The sequence below is a fragment of the Triticum urartu genome, chromosome 2A (genome assembly GCF_056163025.1).
Source record: "Triticum urartu cultivar PI428250 chromosome 2A, HENAU_Tu73, whole genome shotgun sequence".
Classification (NCBI taxonomy): Eukaryota; Viridiplantae; Streptophyta; class Magnoliopsida; order Poales; family Poaceae; genus Triticum; species Triticum urartu.
This window is the reverse complement of record NC_141874.1, coordinates 618,472,900-618,487,777: the sequence shown is the minus strand read 5'-3', so window position 1 is coordinate 618,487,777 and position 14,878 is coordinate 618,472,900. Positions and strand designations below refer to the sequence as shown.

The 14,878-nt window shown below is 47.5% G+C and overlaps 1 protein-coding gene across 2 annotated transcripts; it reads left to right on the top strand.

Annotated features, from left to right (window-relative positions):
• The first annotated feature begins 3,307 nt into the window (after positions 1 to 3,307).
• Positions 3,308 to 7,640, top strand: LOC125539222 (trihelix transcription factor GTL1). Of its 2 annotated transcripts, none has more exons than XM_048702603.2 (3): positions 3,308 to 4,360; positions 5,209 to 6,820; positions 6,938 to 7,640. In XM_048702603.2, the coding sequence occupies exons 1-3, from the start codon at positions 3,981 to 3,983 to the stop codon at positions 6,947 to 6,949; spliced, it is 2,004 nt and encodes a 667-aa protein (XP_048558560.1). In that variant the 5' UTR covers positions 3,308 to 3,980; the 3' UTR covers positions 6,950 to 7,640. The 2 variants fall into 2 exon arrangements, with proteins under 2 accessions (XP_048558560.1, XP_048558559.1); XM_048702602.2 differs by having other exon boundaries at positions 3,321 to 4,360; positions 6,934 to 7,640.
• The last annotated feature ends 7,238 nt before the right edge of the window (positions 7,641 to 14,878 follow it).

Sequence of the window (14,878 nt, the reverse complement as noted above, 5' to 3'; positions counted from 1 at the left end):
GTCCATCGAAGCTGCAAGCAGGCAGGGGCGAGGTAGGCGGAGGCGGAGGCAGAGGTGGGAGGGCTCACGGGGAGGCGGAGGCGGAGCCAGGACAGAGTCAATCCCGTGCGGGGCGAGGTGGACGAAACGGGGAAGCCAGATCGAACGGCTGTAATGGCTGGCATCGGGCGGCTGCGCGTCGACCAGGTACTGCCCTTTGAAAAATTGCACAAACGTTCTCATTTTTCTCCGCGCGTGGCCAGGAGCATGGTGCATGGGTGGTGTGCCGAGGTGGTACGTATTACCAGGCTGGCACGGTAGGAATTTTGGACGGAGGTGTGGGGTAGGATCCTCGATAAACGCCCGCCACGTTCCGTTGTAGCCTCCTTGTTACGCCCCGTCCCGTAGGGTGGACCTCCCCGCACCGCTGTTGCGGTGCACCGTTGTCGCCTACCGCGGCCTCTTTCTCTTCTCCAAAAGCCAGCACCGTGCCCGTTCCAAATTTCAGCCACGCCACGCCATGCATGCATGGCTAACTTTTTAACGACGCCCTCTTCAATTCTTCATCGTCTCTTCTGGGAAAGAATTTCAACTCTGCCGTCTATGCGCACGCTGGCTTCCAACATTTCGCCGCACGGCTCGTCAGGTAACTTGGCGGGTACCAGAAAAAGTTCAGGGGAAAACTGAAGGAGGAGGTGATTTTGGCGTACGTGCTCTTTTTTCCGTGCACGCAATAATTCAGCGGAGAGATGGCGCAACGGTGGAATGGCAACAAATGCGACATGCATGACTGTTAGGCAAATGCATGGCACAGCAAGGCCGAGGCCCAGACGCATCGCAGCACGCACCAAACATTATTTTGTTGGTTAGCTATAAAAAGATTGTATTATTGCTCTCTTCCAAGCTCACAAGCCATTCTGTTTCGCCGGGCCCGTCTTTTCCGTTCGGATACATGTCTAAATACACAAATACCCCTGTTTAGTAAACGTAAATAAATCGGGGAATATTTTAGTATTAGCACATGCTTGTACTCCAAGCTCACAAGCCATTCAGTTTCACGGGGCCCATCTTTTTCTTAGTGATATATACTTATTATCTGGGATGGGTATATTTCCCGGTTTTAGTAAAAAAAAACAAGTCAGGGAAAAATCGAGCACTGTTTTTTTTTGAGTGGAAAAAATCGAGCACTATTAGCAGATGGTTGAAAGGTAGTACATGTACACGACTGCGCAATTAAGACACTGATTGATTGGGCCTAATAATATTACTAACTACTTCCGTGTCACACGCCAGAACTGGGCTCTATCCATCTGTTCGTGGTCCAAATAGCTAGGTTTTTCATCGCAGTAAATAAAAAGTTAGCCTGCTGCTTCGATTAATCATGGCCACGGGCATAGTATAATTTTCTTGCGGTAGTCACAAAGAATTAATTAGTGGTGGCGGCCGGGTGGTTGGGTGTGAAATTTTCAACCACGGCATGTACTGCATATTCTTTGTTGCTTCGTCCACACTCCTTGTAATTATTGATTGATCGCCTGGCTTATCCTTGTAGTATACACACACACACACACACACACACACACACACAGATCGTCCTATTTGACATACTGATACAAAAATGCAACTAATTTGATACGTGCCAGGGTTGCAAACATGATTACTGGTTGACATGTGAGCCCTGTGACGGGACGCTTCCAATGGAATCTAAAAACACAGGCTGCGGTGGGCCTCAGCAAGTGGTGTTTTACCGTAATATTAGTACACCGGACACATGTGCAGTTGTACAGCACTGTACACGTCTAATTATGCATGGGGTGGTACGGGTATACACGGAGGGTCTTTAATTTGTTACATTTATAGTTTCTCTGAATGCATATTGAGAAACAGTTTTTTAAAATCTTTTGATGAGTTACAGTATAACTTTTTTAGCAACAGAGGTGGAAGTAAAAAGGCAGTTTTTACTGCTGCTGTGGGCCTACAGGGTACCCGGCCCACCACCAACCATGCTGTTGTACAGCGGCGGCGTCCACGCCTCATCAGAAATTCAGAACCGTCCGTTTCGCCCGGGGCCCAGCACCGTTGTACCACTCCGTTTTGAGCCGTTAGCGTCCAGGGCTCGCACTCTCTTATTTTACTCTGTTTATTTTTTATGTATATAAGCCACTATTAATTCTCTGTCGTCGAAATTACAGCAACAGGTGCAGCACGAGGAATTATGGATCGATCGATACGCAAAGGTTCATTCACGACGCGGGTGCGGTGATTAATTGCCTAAGCAGACCAACCACGCGGGCATGCTTCTCATGCACATGCATACGTAGATCTAGCCGAGCCGAGTATAGATCGGGAAAAAGGATACTCATATCATACCAGATTAGCGACCGAACGCGCTAAACAAATGCGCATATCTTGCCCGACTAATGCTGAAATCCGCTGAACTAATGCGCGATATCTGTCTATCTATCTGGAACTAGACGACGAGCAGCTGCGTTATTAATTGTGGAGCAGCGGCGCCAACCTGCGCCGCATGCAGTACGTTTTTCACCACGCGCGCGCGCGCATTGAACCTGCCGACACAGTGACGAGGCGCGCGTCTGGGCTCGGTACGACCCGCGGCGGGTAGATACAAGGGGCTCGCTCGACCCGAGCACGACACGGCGCGCCATGCATGCAGCGCGGCAACACGTACGCGGCGAGAGGATGCCCATGCATGCACGCGGGCACGCGGCCGGCATGCACGTACGCAAAGGCAAATCTTTTCTACTACTACTGGTACAAAGATATATCGGTGTAGCTCCAAGATAGAAAGCGGGCTAGGAGATATACCTATCCAGTCACTCTATCCCCACCGTTTTCTATCTATCTATCTAAAAAGAAAAGCTCTATCTCCACCGTATTTCGCGTAGGAGGGAGAGACATTTTGATCGCGTATGTGGCACGGCGCCGCGGGGGGCTGCCGGCCGCCCATGCATGGGTGCATGCATGCATGCACGCGCGCGGCGTGAGAGGTTGTGTGTCATGTGTGGCTACGCGCCGCGCTCCGACGAGGACGAGGGCGATGTCAGCGCGGCGCACTTGTCCCGGCATGGCCGCGCCACGTCGGCCCGGGGGCCGCACACGTGTCCGGTGAGGCCTCACCGTGCAGGCGTTTCCGTTTCACCGCCTGCCTGCGCAGTCCGCACCCTCCCTCTTTTGTCCGCATGCCCGGCTCATTAATCCCGCCATATCTATCTATCGCCTCACCAGGCCCAGGCCCTGCCTGGACCAGCCGCTATAAAACGCCATCGCCCCCGTAACAAACGGCGTCGTCGGCGCATACAAAGTGTGCAAACATACATACATACATACATCTCGTATACCTTGGTTCTTGGTGGGAGATCGATCGGTGGAGGGAGGGAGGGAGGGAGGAAGAGTCGTAGGGTAGAGAGAGAGAGAGAGATCAATCAGTAGAGGCACCAGCAGCCCTCCCTTTTGTAGGGGCACCCCCTTACTTTCCCTCTCTTTTTTCTTCTCCTTTGCCTGGCCAGCTTCCTCTCTCCTCCCTCTCTTTCTTACACTCTTTGGGCCCTTTCCAGTTGTCCACGCTCCCCCCACTCTTTTTCACCATCCTCTCGCCCCCATCCCCTCCCCAGCCAGCGTCCTCCTCCTCTCGCCTCCCCGGACCTTCCCTTCCCTTCCCTTCCCTACTTGTACCAGGGCTCCTTTTCCTATTTCATCCTCTCCCTCCAATTCTACTCCCTCCCTCTCCCTCTCTCCCTCTCCGCCCGCACCACACTCACTCGGTGTGTGTGCGAGAGAGAGGAAGGAGATGAGCTAGGAGCACAGCCCGGAAACCACAATTAATCCCCTACAATTCACTAGTCCTGCCCCCTCTCGATTGCTCCACACAATTCTACAGCCAACCACCTGTTGCACATACAGATTTTGCCTTCCTTTGCTAGCTTGGTGCCCCGCCGGACAATTTGCGGAGGAGAGGCGGTGGTACCGTGGTGGCATCATCCATGCAGCAGCACCAGCACCAGGGTGACGCGTCTCAGTACGGGGCGCCGCCGCAGCCGGCGGACATGGGGCCGTTCTCCGCGCAGCAGGCTCCGGGCCCTGTGCCGCTGAGCGTCCGGCCACCGCCGACCCAGCACCAGCAGCAGCAGAACCCGCAGCCGAGCTACGATGAATTGGCCGGCGCGTCGGGCGCCGGCGCCAGCGGCTTCCCCGACGACGACATGCTGGGCGACTCCGGCGGGCACAGCGGCGGCGGGCTGGGGTCGGGCGGCAACCGGTGGCCGCGGGAGGAGACGCTGGCCCTCATCAGGATCCGGTCGGAGATGGACACCACCTTCCGCGACGCCACCCTCAAGGGCCCCCTCTGGGAGGAGGTCTCCAGGTAAGAAAGAGGTCGACAAAGTAAAATCGCACGGTAATTTCCACACGCATTTCGCAATTCACCCCAGCGGCATCTTGTCTCGGCCATGATTTCCCCCTGCGCAAGCGCAAGCGGCTAACGGTTTCGTGGAATTTAGCGCTGGTTGGAATGGGATGGTATGGTTCCACATGAAATGATGGCAAATTATGCGCCCTTGTTGTTATCTCCTCGAATTTCTAGTTTTCCTTGCCTTTCCTGGCCGATCTAATGAAATGCGCCTCGGTTTCAGCGAGGCCGTGGAGTAAGAGGAGGAGTGGTAGGCGTAGGGTGGCGGTAAGAATCTGGGGCGGGCTCCTGGGGATCGTTCGTACCACGGTGTGAGTGCAGGCGCAGGCAGGCAGGCTGCAGGCGCAGTCTGCCACTGTTTTTCGCTTTCAGTTTTTGGGAAAAGAAGGAAGGCAGCCTTTCTCTCCCATCCCAATGCGGCCTCACTCATGCATCTTTGTTTATTTCCATCCCCATTTTTCTACTGCCATCGGCTTCAATTCCCCTCTCTCGCCCCTCAAAAGACGAGATGGCCTGCGCTTAACTAATTCCCATTCTGCCTATATGCTTCCTTCCTCGCCCTTCCCTCTCCTTGTCTCTTTCGTCGGCCCGGAGAGGAGGAAAAAGAGAAGACACACACGCGAAGCTTCTTCTTCTTCCTCCTCCTCCTCCTCCTCCTCCTCCTCCTCCTGTAAACGCACCGCTGCTCATTTAATCCGCTCTGCTTCTCTTGCTTTCAGTCCTTTGATTGATTGGTTGATTGGTTGTAGTACCACGCAACGCGAGTAATTAACCTTCCGTTTCTGTCTTGGTTTTGGTCTCAGGAAGCTTGCGGAGCTGGGCTACAAGAGGAGCGCCAAGAAGTGCAAGGAGAAGTTCGAGAACGTGCACAAGTACTACAAGCGCACCAAGGAGGGCCGCGCCGGCCGGCAGGACGGCAAGAGCTACCGCTTCTTCCAGGAGCTCGAGGCACTGCACGCCGCCACCGCCGCCGCGCAGCACCACCAGCAGCACCAGGAGCAGTTGCCTCTGGTCGTCAGTGCCGCCCCCCCGCCGCAGATGCACGCCTTCTCCGCGCCGCAGCCGATGAGCGCAATGCCGCCGCCGCCGGGGCCGATGCAGCCGGCCCCTATATCTTCGGCGGCGCCTGCGCCCGCCGTGGAGCCTCCCCAGCCGCCGCCTGTCAGCCTGCAAGGTCTGAGCTTCCCGTGCATGTCCGACTCTGAGTCGGATGACGACGACGACTCCGAGGACGACGACATGACGGCCGAGACCGGCGGCAGCCCGGACGGCCTCGGCAAGCGAAAGCGTGGCGGCGGGGGTAGCAAAAAGATGATGGCTTTCTTCGAGGGCGTGATGAAGCAGGTCGTACAGAGGCAGGAGGAGATGCAGCAGCGGTTCCTGGAGACCATGGAGAAGAGGGAGGCCGAGCGCACGGCGCGGGAGGAGGCCTGGCGCCGGCAGGAGGTGGCCCGGCTTAACCGTGAGCAGGAGCAGCTCGCCCAAGAGCGCGCCGCGGCAGCTTCCCGCGATGCCTCCATCATCGCCTTCCTCCAGCGCATCGGTGGGCAGGCCGTGCATGTCCCACCCGTCGTCATCCCCATGCCAACGCCGATGCAGGTCCAGACCCCGCCGCCGCCAAAGAAACCTCGACAGCACCTGCCGCCACCGCCACCGTCACAGGCCACACGGCAGCCACAGCCGCAGCCGCAGCCTCAGCCTCAGCCCATCCCAGCTGCGCCCCTCCAACAGCAACCGCCGTCGCAACCACCACAGCACAAGGAAACGACGCGCGAAGAGGCCGGGACGCCCCGCAGCGCACCGGCCCCGACTTCTGCCGGCTTATCACTCGCGCTGGTTCCCGTCGCCACGGAGCAGCACGTCGTCGAGGCCGCTGGTCTGGGAGGAGGGGAGAGCGTAGGGGGGCCGTCGTCGTCACGGTGGCCCAAGACGGAGGTGCACGCGCTTATCCAGCTGCGCATGGACATGGACAATCGCTACCAGGAGAACGGACCAAAGGGCCCGCTCTGGGAGGAGATCTCCGCCGGGATGCGGCGGCTGGGTTACAGCCGCAACTCCAAACGGTGCAAGGAGAAGTGGGAGAACATCAACAAGTACTTCAAGAAGGTGAAGGAGAGCAACAAGAGGCGGCCGGAGGACTCCAAGACATGCCCGTACTTCCACCAGCTCGAGGCCATCTACCGCAAGAAGCACAACGGCGGCGGCAGCAGCGGCGCCGCGGCCAACAACGCCGTCGTGCCTGTCCCTGCCGTCGCGGAGCATCAGAACCTGAACCGGCACGAGATCGAGATCGAGGGGAAGAAGATCAACGACACCGACAAGAGGAACAACGGAGGAGTCGGAGCCGCGCAGGTACCGACAAGCAACGGGCAGACAACGCCGCGGACGGCCACGTTCGACCTGGGCGTAAAAAAGGTAATCTCGCACACCATTTTTACCTTGCAGCTTAGCGTGTTTGAGCTCGATCGGTCGATCACGATGGATGTTTTTCGGGGTGGAAACTAACCGGATATGCGCTTGCCGTAAAGCCAGAAGACGCTGTGAGGGAGCTGAACGAGCAGCCGCACCGGGAGTTCACGACGGACGAGACCGACAGCGACGACATGGGCGATGACTACACTGACGACGGCGAGGACGGCGAGGACGACGGCAAAATGCAGTACAGGATACAGTTCCAGAGGCCAAACCCCGTCGGCACCAACAATGCGCCTCCACCACCAACCACCGCGGCGACAGCGGCGCCGACATCGACCCCCGCGAGCTCCTTCCTCGCCATGGTTCAGTAGGCGCGCTCAGCACCATGGATCATCAGCATACTTCCAGTTCCAGACAGACAATAACCTCGAAGCATCACCACCATCACCATCACCGAGTCACCGTTCCATGCGTCACCTCCTCGAGTCGATCATCGCCATCACATCACACCATCGATCACCGACGACGACCGTTCCTTTTCACCTTGTAATTCCTCTCGTGCCATTCCATTAATTTATTGATTCGTTCTGTGTAATAAGAGCCTCTCTTCTGTCCCCTAAACCGGCCAAGGAGGCAGAGGGGGTGGCCGGTAGAGCAAGCAAGTCCCTGCGTAACATAGGTGTTCATCCTCGTGTTAAGGCCAAGAATTGTACATCGATGTAAGAGTCCCTGATGTCTGTTTTCTTCTTCTTCTTCTTCTTCTTTCGGCGGTATACAGGTTTGTATACGGGTATACATGAATTACATACATTTCAAGTAACTTGGATCAGACTCATCAGAGGGCCGAAAACTGTTTTTACCGTGGTGTCGCCCCCCTTTTTACCTGCGAGTATAAATGTTGTTACAGTGTATACTTTGTGTGGCTATTCTTATTTTTTTTTTGCGGGAACTTTGTGTGGCGATTCGATCATATGTTCACATGTTTTTGGTTTTCATTCATTGTAGAGATTCTACGTGGTCCACCTTTTTTTTGGAGTGGACCTATTTTTTTACCTTGCCAATATGACTTTTCTTAAGCTCGGTGTTTGAAATTATGAGCTCATCAGTCTAAGTACCACTAGACTACTCCATCCGTTCCGAATTACTTGTCTTGAATTTGTCTAGATACGGACGTATCTAAACTCATTTTAGTGCTAGGTACCTTCATATCTAGACAAATCTAAGACAAGTAATTCGGAACGGAGGGAGTAGTTTATAGAAGAAGCCACTTGTACTGTTAAAATTATTTTTCTTCACCCCACATACTGGTAGTAGGATCAGGAAACTGAAGTGTGCGCACAGCATAATAAAATTCTTTCTCTAGTGACATGGCCATGTGTCATTTAGTCAATTATTTACTTGCATGCACTCGGCCTTTTAAGTGAAATGGAAGAAATTGGTTAAAAAACATTTCATTGTACTAAAACAAAACTCATATGACATGCCATATTTCTTTTGAAATATAAATTCCATTTCTACAATTGAAGAATTAAATAGAATTGTGATGCATAGATTCTTTGTGACGAAAAACTACAGGGAAAACCCCTACTGTGTCATTTTTAAAAAGAAAGTGCATAATATGTACAATGGGTGGGTTCATCTGGAATATACTCATAAAGTTGCATGCCCTCTTTGAGACTAGGCTTATCATTTAGATTGTTATGTACCCATTCATATGTAAACCCACCCATTGTTATATGATACGTCTCCAACGTATCTATAATTTTTGATTGTTCCATACTATTATATTGTCTCTTTTGGATCTTTTATATGCATTAATATGCTATTTTATATGATTTTTGGGACTAACCTACTAACCTAGAGCCCAATGTCAGTTCCTATTTTTTCCTTGTTTTAGAGTTTCGCAGAAAAGGAATATCAAACGGAGTCCAAATCGCGATGATTTTTCTTGGACCAGAAGACATCCAGAGGGTTCAGAGTGCACGTCAGGAAAGCCACGAGTCGGCCACAAGGACGAAGGGCGCGCCCCCCACCCTTGTGGGCCCATCATGACTCCACCGACCTATTTCTCCCGCCTATATATTCTCAATATCCCAAAACCTATTAGGAGAGCCACAAAATCATTTTTCACCGCCGCAACCTTCTGTACCCGTGAGATCCCATCTAGAGGCCTTTTCCGGCATCCTGTCGGAGGGGGATTCGATCACGGAGGGCTTCTACATCAACACCATTACCTCGCCGATGAAGCATGAGTAGTTTACCATAGACCTACGGGTCCATAGCTAGTAGCTAGATGGCTTCTTCTCTCTCTTTGATTCTCAATACCATATTCTCCTTGATGTTCTTGGAGATCTATTCGATGTAATTCTTTTTTGCGGTGTGTTTGCTGAGATCCAATGAATTGTGGATTTATGATCAGCTTATCTATGAATATTATTTGAATCTCCTCTGTATTCTTATATGCATGATTTGATATCTTTGCAAGTCTCTTCGAACTATCGATTTGGTTTGGCCAACTAGATTGGTTTTTCTTGCAATGGGAGAAGTGCTTAGTTTTGGGTTCAATCTTGCGGTGCTCGAGGATAACAAGATGGGGTTTTCATTATATTGCTTGAGTTTATCCCTCTATCATGTCATCTTACTTAATGCGTTACTATGTTCTTATGAACTTAATACTCTAGATGCAGGCAGGAGTCAGTCGATGTGTGGAGTAATAGTAGTAGATGCAAAATTCTTTCGGTCTACTTGATATGGACGTGATGCCTATATTCATGATCATTGCCTTAGATATCGTCATAACTTTGCGCTTTTCTATCAATTGTTCGGCAGTAATTTGTTCACCCACCGTAACATTTCCTATCTTGAGAGAAGCCTCTAGTGAAACCTATGCCCCCCGGGTCTATTTTCCATCATATAAGTTTTCGATCTACAATTTTAGTTTTCTATTTACTTTCTTTGCAATCTTTTACTTTTCGTTCCGTAAACCAAAAATACCAAAAATATCACTTTACCGTTTATCCATCTATATCAGATCTCACTTTGCAAATAACCGTGAAGGGATTGACAACCCCTTTGTCGCGTTGGGTGCAAGTTGGTGTTTGTTTGTGCAGGTATTCGGTGGTTTGTTGCGTGGTCTCTTACTGTATTGATACCTTGTTCTCAAAAGCTGAGGGAAATACTTACTCTACTTTGATGCATCACCCTTTCCTCTTCAAGGGAAAAACCAACGCAAGATCAAGAGGTAGCAGGAAGAGTTTCTGGCGTCGTTGTCAGGGAGATCTACGCCAAGCCGAGACATACCAAGTACCCATCATAAACTCTCATCCCTCACATTACATTATTTTCCATTCGCCTCTCGTTTTTCTCTCCCCCATTTCTAAAACGATTTTCAAATAGATTCGCCTTTTCTTCGCCCCTCTTCCGTTCGTCTTCTTCGTCTGCTTTTTGTGTGCTCGTGTGTTGGATTACTTGCTTGGTCACGATTGCTCAATATAATACCAAATTGTGTGACTTTTCCAATACCAACAACAATGATTTTATTAGTACTTTGATTGCTCCCACTACTAATGCGGAATCTTGTGAAATTAATACCGCTTTGCCGAATCTTGTTATGAAAGATCAATTTTCCGGCCTTCCCAATGAAGATGTCGCATCCCATGTTAATAATTTCGTTGATTTGTGTGATAGGCAAAAGAAAAAAGATGTGGATAATGATATTGTTAAATTGAATCTATTTCCGTTCTCACTTCGAGATCGTGCTAAAACTTGGTTTTCATCTTTGCCTAAAAATAGTATTGATTCATGGAATAAGTGTAAAGATACTTTTATTTCCAAGCATTTTCCTCCCGCTAAGATCATCTCCCTTAGGAACGATATTATGTTTAAGCAACTTGATCATGAACAGGTTGCACAATCTTGGGAGAGGATGAAATTAATGATTAGAAATTGCCCTACTCATGGTTTGAATTTGTGGATGATTATAAAAAACTTTTATGCCGGATTGAATTTTGCTTCTAGAAATCTTTTAGATTCGGCTGCGGGAGGTACTTTTATGGAAATTACTTTAGGAGAAGCCACTAAACTCCTAGATAATATTATGGTTAATTATTCTCAATGGCATACCGAAAGATCTTCCACTAGTAAAAAGGTGGATGCGATTGAAGATATTAATGTTTTGAGTGGAAAGATGGATGAGCTTATGAAATTATTTGCTAGCAACAGTGCTCCTACTGATCCTAATGATATGCCTTTGTCTACTTTGATTTAGAATAATAATGAATCTATGGATGTGAATTTTGTTGGTAGGAACAATTTTGGTAATAACACGTATAGAGGTAATTTTAATCCTAGGCCATTTCCTAGTAATTCCTCTAATAATCTATAATACACAAATAGTTGATCCCCACTAAGTCTAATTCTCCCAACATGCATCCCTCCACATCACCAAATGTGCCACGTCATCATCCACTAGAATAATTTTGTAGCACATCCATATCCCAATTTAATTGTTCCATCTCCAATAGTCCAACATACATGCATATTATTTGTTCACATAGAATTACTTCTGAAAATAATAGCTTTCGATTTAGATCATTTCATGCATATAGAATGTATCTAAAATTAATCTTTAAAATCCCGCAGCAACGCGTGGGGAAATCACCTAGTTATGGTAATTCCTACAACAATTTTTATGGAAATTATAATAAGATGCCCTCTGATTTTTAGAATAGTGTTATAAATTTGTAAGTACACAAAAGAATTTCAATGCTTTGATTGAAGAAAAATTGCTTAAGATTAATGATTTGGCTAGTAACGTGGATATAATTTCTCTTGATGTTGATTCTTTGAAACTTAGATCTATTCCACCTAAGCATGATATTAATGAGTCTCTTAAAGCCATGAGAATTTCCATTGATGAGTGTTAAGAAAGAACCGCTAAGATGCGTGCTTAAAAAGATTGGTTTATAAAAGCACGTTCTTCTAGTTTCCGTGAAAATAATGATGAAGATCTTAAAGTAATTGATGTGACTCCTATTGAATCTTTGTTTTCCAATGTAAATCTTGATAAGATGGGACTGGAGATGAGTCAACTTTAGTTAGAAGGCGTCCCAATGATTCAGAGTTTTTAGATCTTGATGCAAAAATTGATAAAAGTGGGATTGGAGAGGTCAAAACTTTAGGTAGCAACGAACCCACTCTTTTAGATTTCAATAAATTTAATTACGATAATTGTTCTTTAATAGATTGTATTTCCTTGTTGCAATCCATGTTGAATTCTCCTCATCCTAATAGTCAAACAAAGCTTTTACTAAACATATCGTTGATGCTATGATGCAATCTTTTGAAGAAAAGCTTGAATTGGAAGTTTCTACCCTAGAAAACTTTATGATGAGTGGAAACCTACTATTAATATTAAGATTAAAGATTATGCATGCCATACTTTTTGTGATTTGGGTGCTAGTGTTTCCATGATTCCAAAAACTTTATGTGATGTGTTAGGTTTCCGTGAATTTGATGATTGTTCCTTAAATTTGCATCTTGCGGATTCCACTATTAAGAAACCTATGGGAAGGATTAATGATGTTATTATTGTTGCAAATAGGAATTATGTGCCCATAGATTTCATTGCACTTGATATAGATTGCAATCCTACATGTCCTATTATTTTTGGTAGACCTTTCCTTAGAACGATTGATCCAATTATTGATATGAAAGAAGGAAACATTAGATTTCAATTTCCGTTAAGGAAAGCATGGAACACTTCCCTAGAAATAAAATTAAATTGCCTTATGAAACTATTATGAGAGACACTTATGGATTGCATGCCAAAAATGATAATACTTAGATCTATTCGTGTTTTATGCCTAGTTAAGGGCGTTAAACAATAGTGCTTGTTGGGAGGCAACCCAATTTTATTTTTATTTTGCTTTTAGGTCCTGTTTTGCATTAAATAATTCATCTAGACTTTGTTTAGATGTTATTTTGTGTTTTAATTAGTTTTTGTGCCAAGTAAGACATTTGGGATAGCTTACGGTGATAGTTGATTTGATCCTGCTGAAAAATAGAAACTTTTACGCCCAGGACATTTGTTTTAATTTCTAACAGATGGGCGATAAAATACTAATTCTTTCTGCATAGGATTAGTACACAAATTTCCTAGGACTTCATAATTTCTCAGGATTTTTGGAGTTACAAAAGTATTCAATATCTCCGGATTGCTACAGGCTGTTCTGTTTTTGACAGATTCTGTTTTCCGTGTGTTGTTTGCTTATTTTGATGAATCTATGGCTAGTATCGGGGGGTACGAACCATGGAAAAGTTGGAATACAGTAAATATTATACCAATATAAATAAATAATGAGTTCACAACAATATCCAAAGTGGTGATTTATTTTCTTATACTAAGAGAGCTTACGAGATTTTCTGTTGAAGTTTTGTGTCGTGAAGTTTTCAAGTTTTGGGTAAGGATTTGATGGACTATGAAATAAGGAGTGGCAAGAGCCTAAGCTTGGGGATGCCCAAGGCACCCCAAAGTAATATTCAAGGATTCCAAGAGCCTAAGCTTGGGGATGCCCCGGGAAGGTATCCCCTCTTTCGTCTTCGTCTATCGGTAACTTATTTGAGGCTATATTTTTATTTACCACATAATATGTGTTTTGCTTGGAGCGTCTTGTATGATTTGAGTCTTTGCCTTTTAGTTTGCCACAATCATCCTTGCTGTTCACACCTTTTGAGAGAGACATGCATGAATCGTGATTTATTAGAATACTCTATGTGCTTCACTTATATCTTTTGAGCTAGGCAATTTTGCTCTAGTGCTTCACTTATATATTTTTAGAGCACGGTGGTGGTTTTATTTTATAGAAATTGATGAACTCTCGTACCTCATTTATATTATTTTGAGAACCTTTAAAACATCATGGTAATTTGCTTTTGTTATAAAATTAATCCTGATATGATAGGCATCCAAGAGGGATATAATAAAAACTTTCATATAAAGTGCATTTAATACTATGAGAAGTTTGATTCCTTATGATTGTTTTGAGATATGAAGATGGTGATATTAGAGTCATGCTAGTGAGTAGTTTTGAATTTGAGAAATACTTGTGTTAAGTTTTGTGAGTCTCGTAGCATGCATGTATGGTGAACCGTTATGTAACGAAGTTGGAGCATGAGATATTTTTTGATTGTCTTCCTTATGAGTGCACTACAAAAAAAGATAGATCCATGACATTTTTGGGACGAACGATTTTTTTGTCATGCTTATGACACTTCTATGACGATAATTGTGACAAAACCCGGTATCATCATAGATGTGGTGCGCTCCTACTTCTATGATAAAAAATTATGACATAAAATGGGCTTTTCGTCCTAGGCGGGCCGGAGACGCAGCTACATGACATTCTTTGAGCCATCCATGACAGAAAAAATGTGGTAGAAGCGAGGGCGAGGAAAATATCGGGAGTTCCCGGTTACGGTGGGTGGTCGGGGGCCGAGCGATGCGTGTTTCTCTCTTACACGTACGCGCGTGGGTGCGAGGCGTTGGGCTCTAACTGAACCCGAGCGAGGCATTCGCCTACTGAACCCGAGCGATCACATTGCAGGCTACGCGTTACTGAACCCGAGCGATCGATCGATGGCTGTTAACTGAACCCGATCGAGTGGTTCCTTTGCTACTGCTGCTAACTGAAGCCGATCGGTGCTGTCTCTGGATGAACAGTGAGCGTTGTTGGGGGGGGGGGTGGATGAACAGTTCCCGGTGGGGGGTTGGATGAATAGGACCCCGTGGTAGTAGAGGCTGTTGCCGCTAGATGAACATGATCCTGATCAAGCCGGTTGCGGGTGGATGAACAGGACCCCGTGGAGGGCTGGATGAACAGGACGACCCCGTGGAGGGCTGGTTGGACAGTAGCCGATGGAGGGCTGGATGAACTATAGCCCGTGGAGGGGTGGTTGAACAGGACCCCGTGGAGAGGGCTGGTTGAATAGTAGCCGGTGGAGGAGCAGTGGAGGCTGGATGAATAGGAGCCCGTGGATGAACAGTCGCAGGTGGAGGCT

Bases quoted from the DNA above. Each gene is read 5' to 3' on its own strand.
- LOC125539222 (XM_048702602.2), top strand. From the start codon at position 3,981: ATGCAGCAGCACCAGCACCAGGGTGACGCGTCTCAGTACGGGGCGCCG. The intron at 4,361-5,208 runs GTAAGAAAGAGG...TTTTGGTCTCAG, and splicing joins CTCTGGGAGGAGGTCTCCAG to GAAGCTTGCGGAGCTGGGCT. The intron at 6,821-6,933 runs GTAATCTCGCAC...CTTGCCGTAAAG, and splicing joins TCGACCTGGGCGTAAAAAAG to CCAGAAGACGCTGTGAGGGA.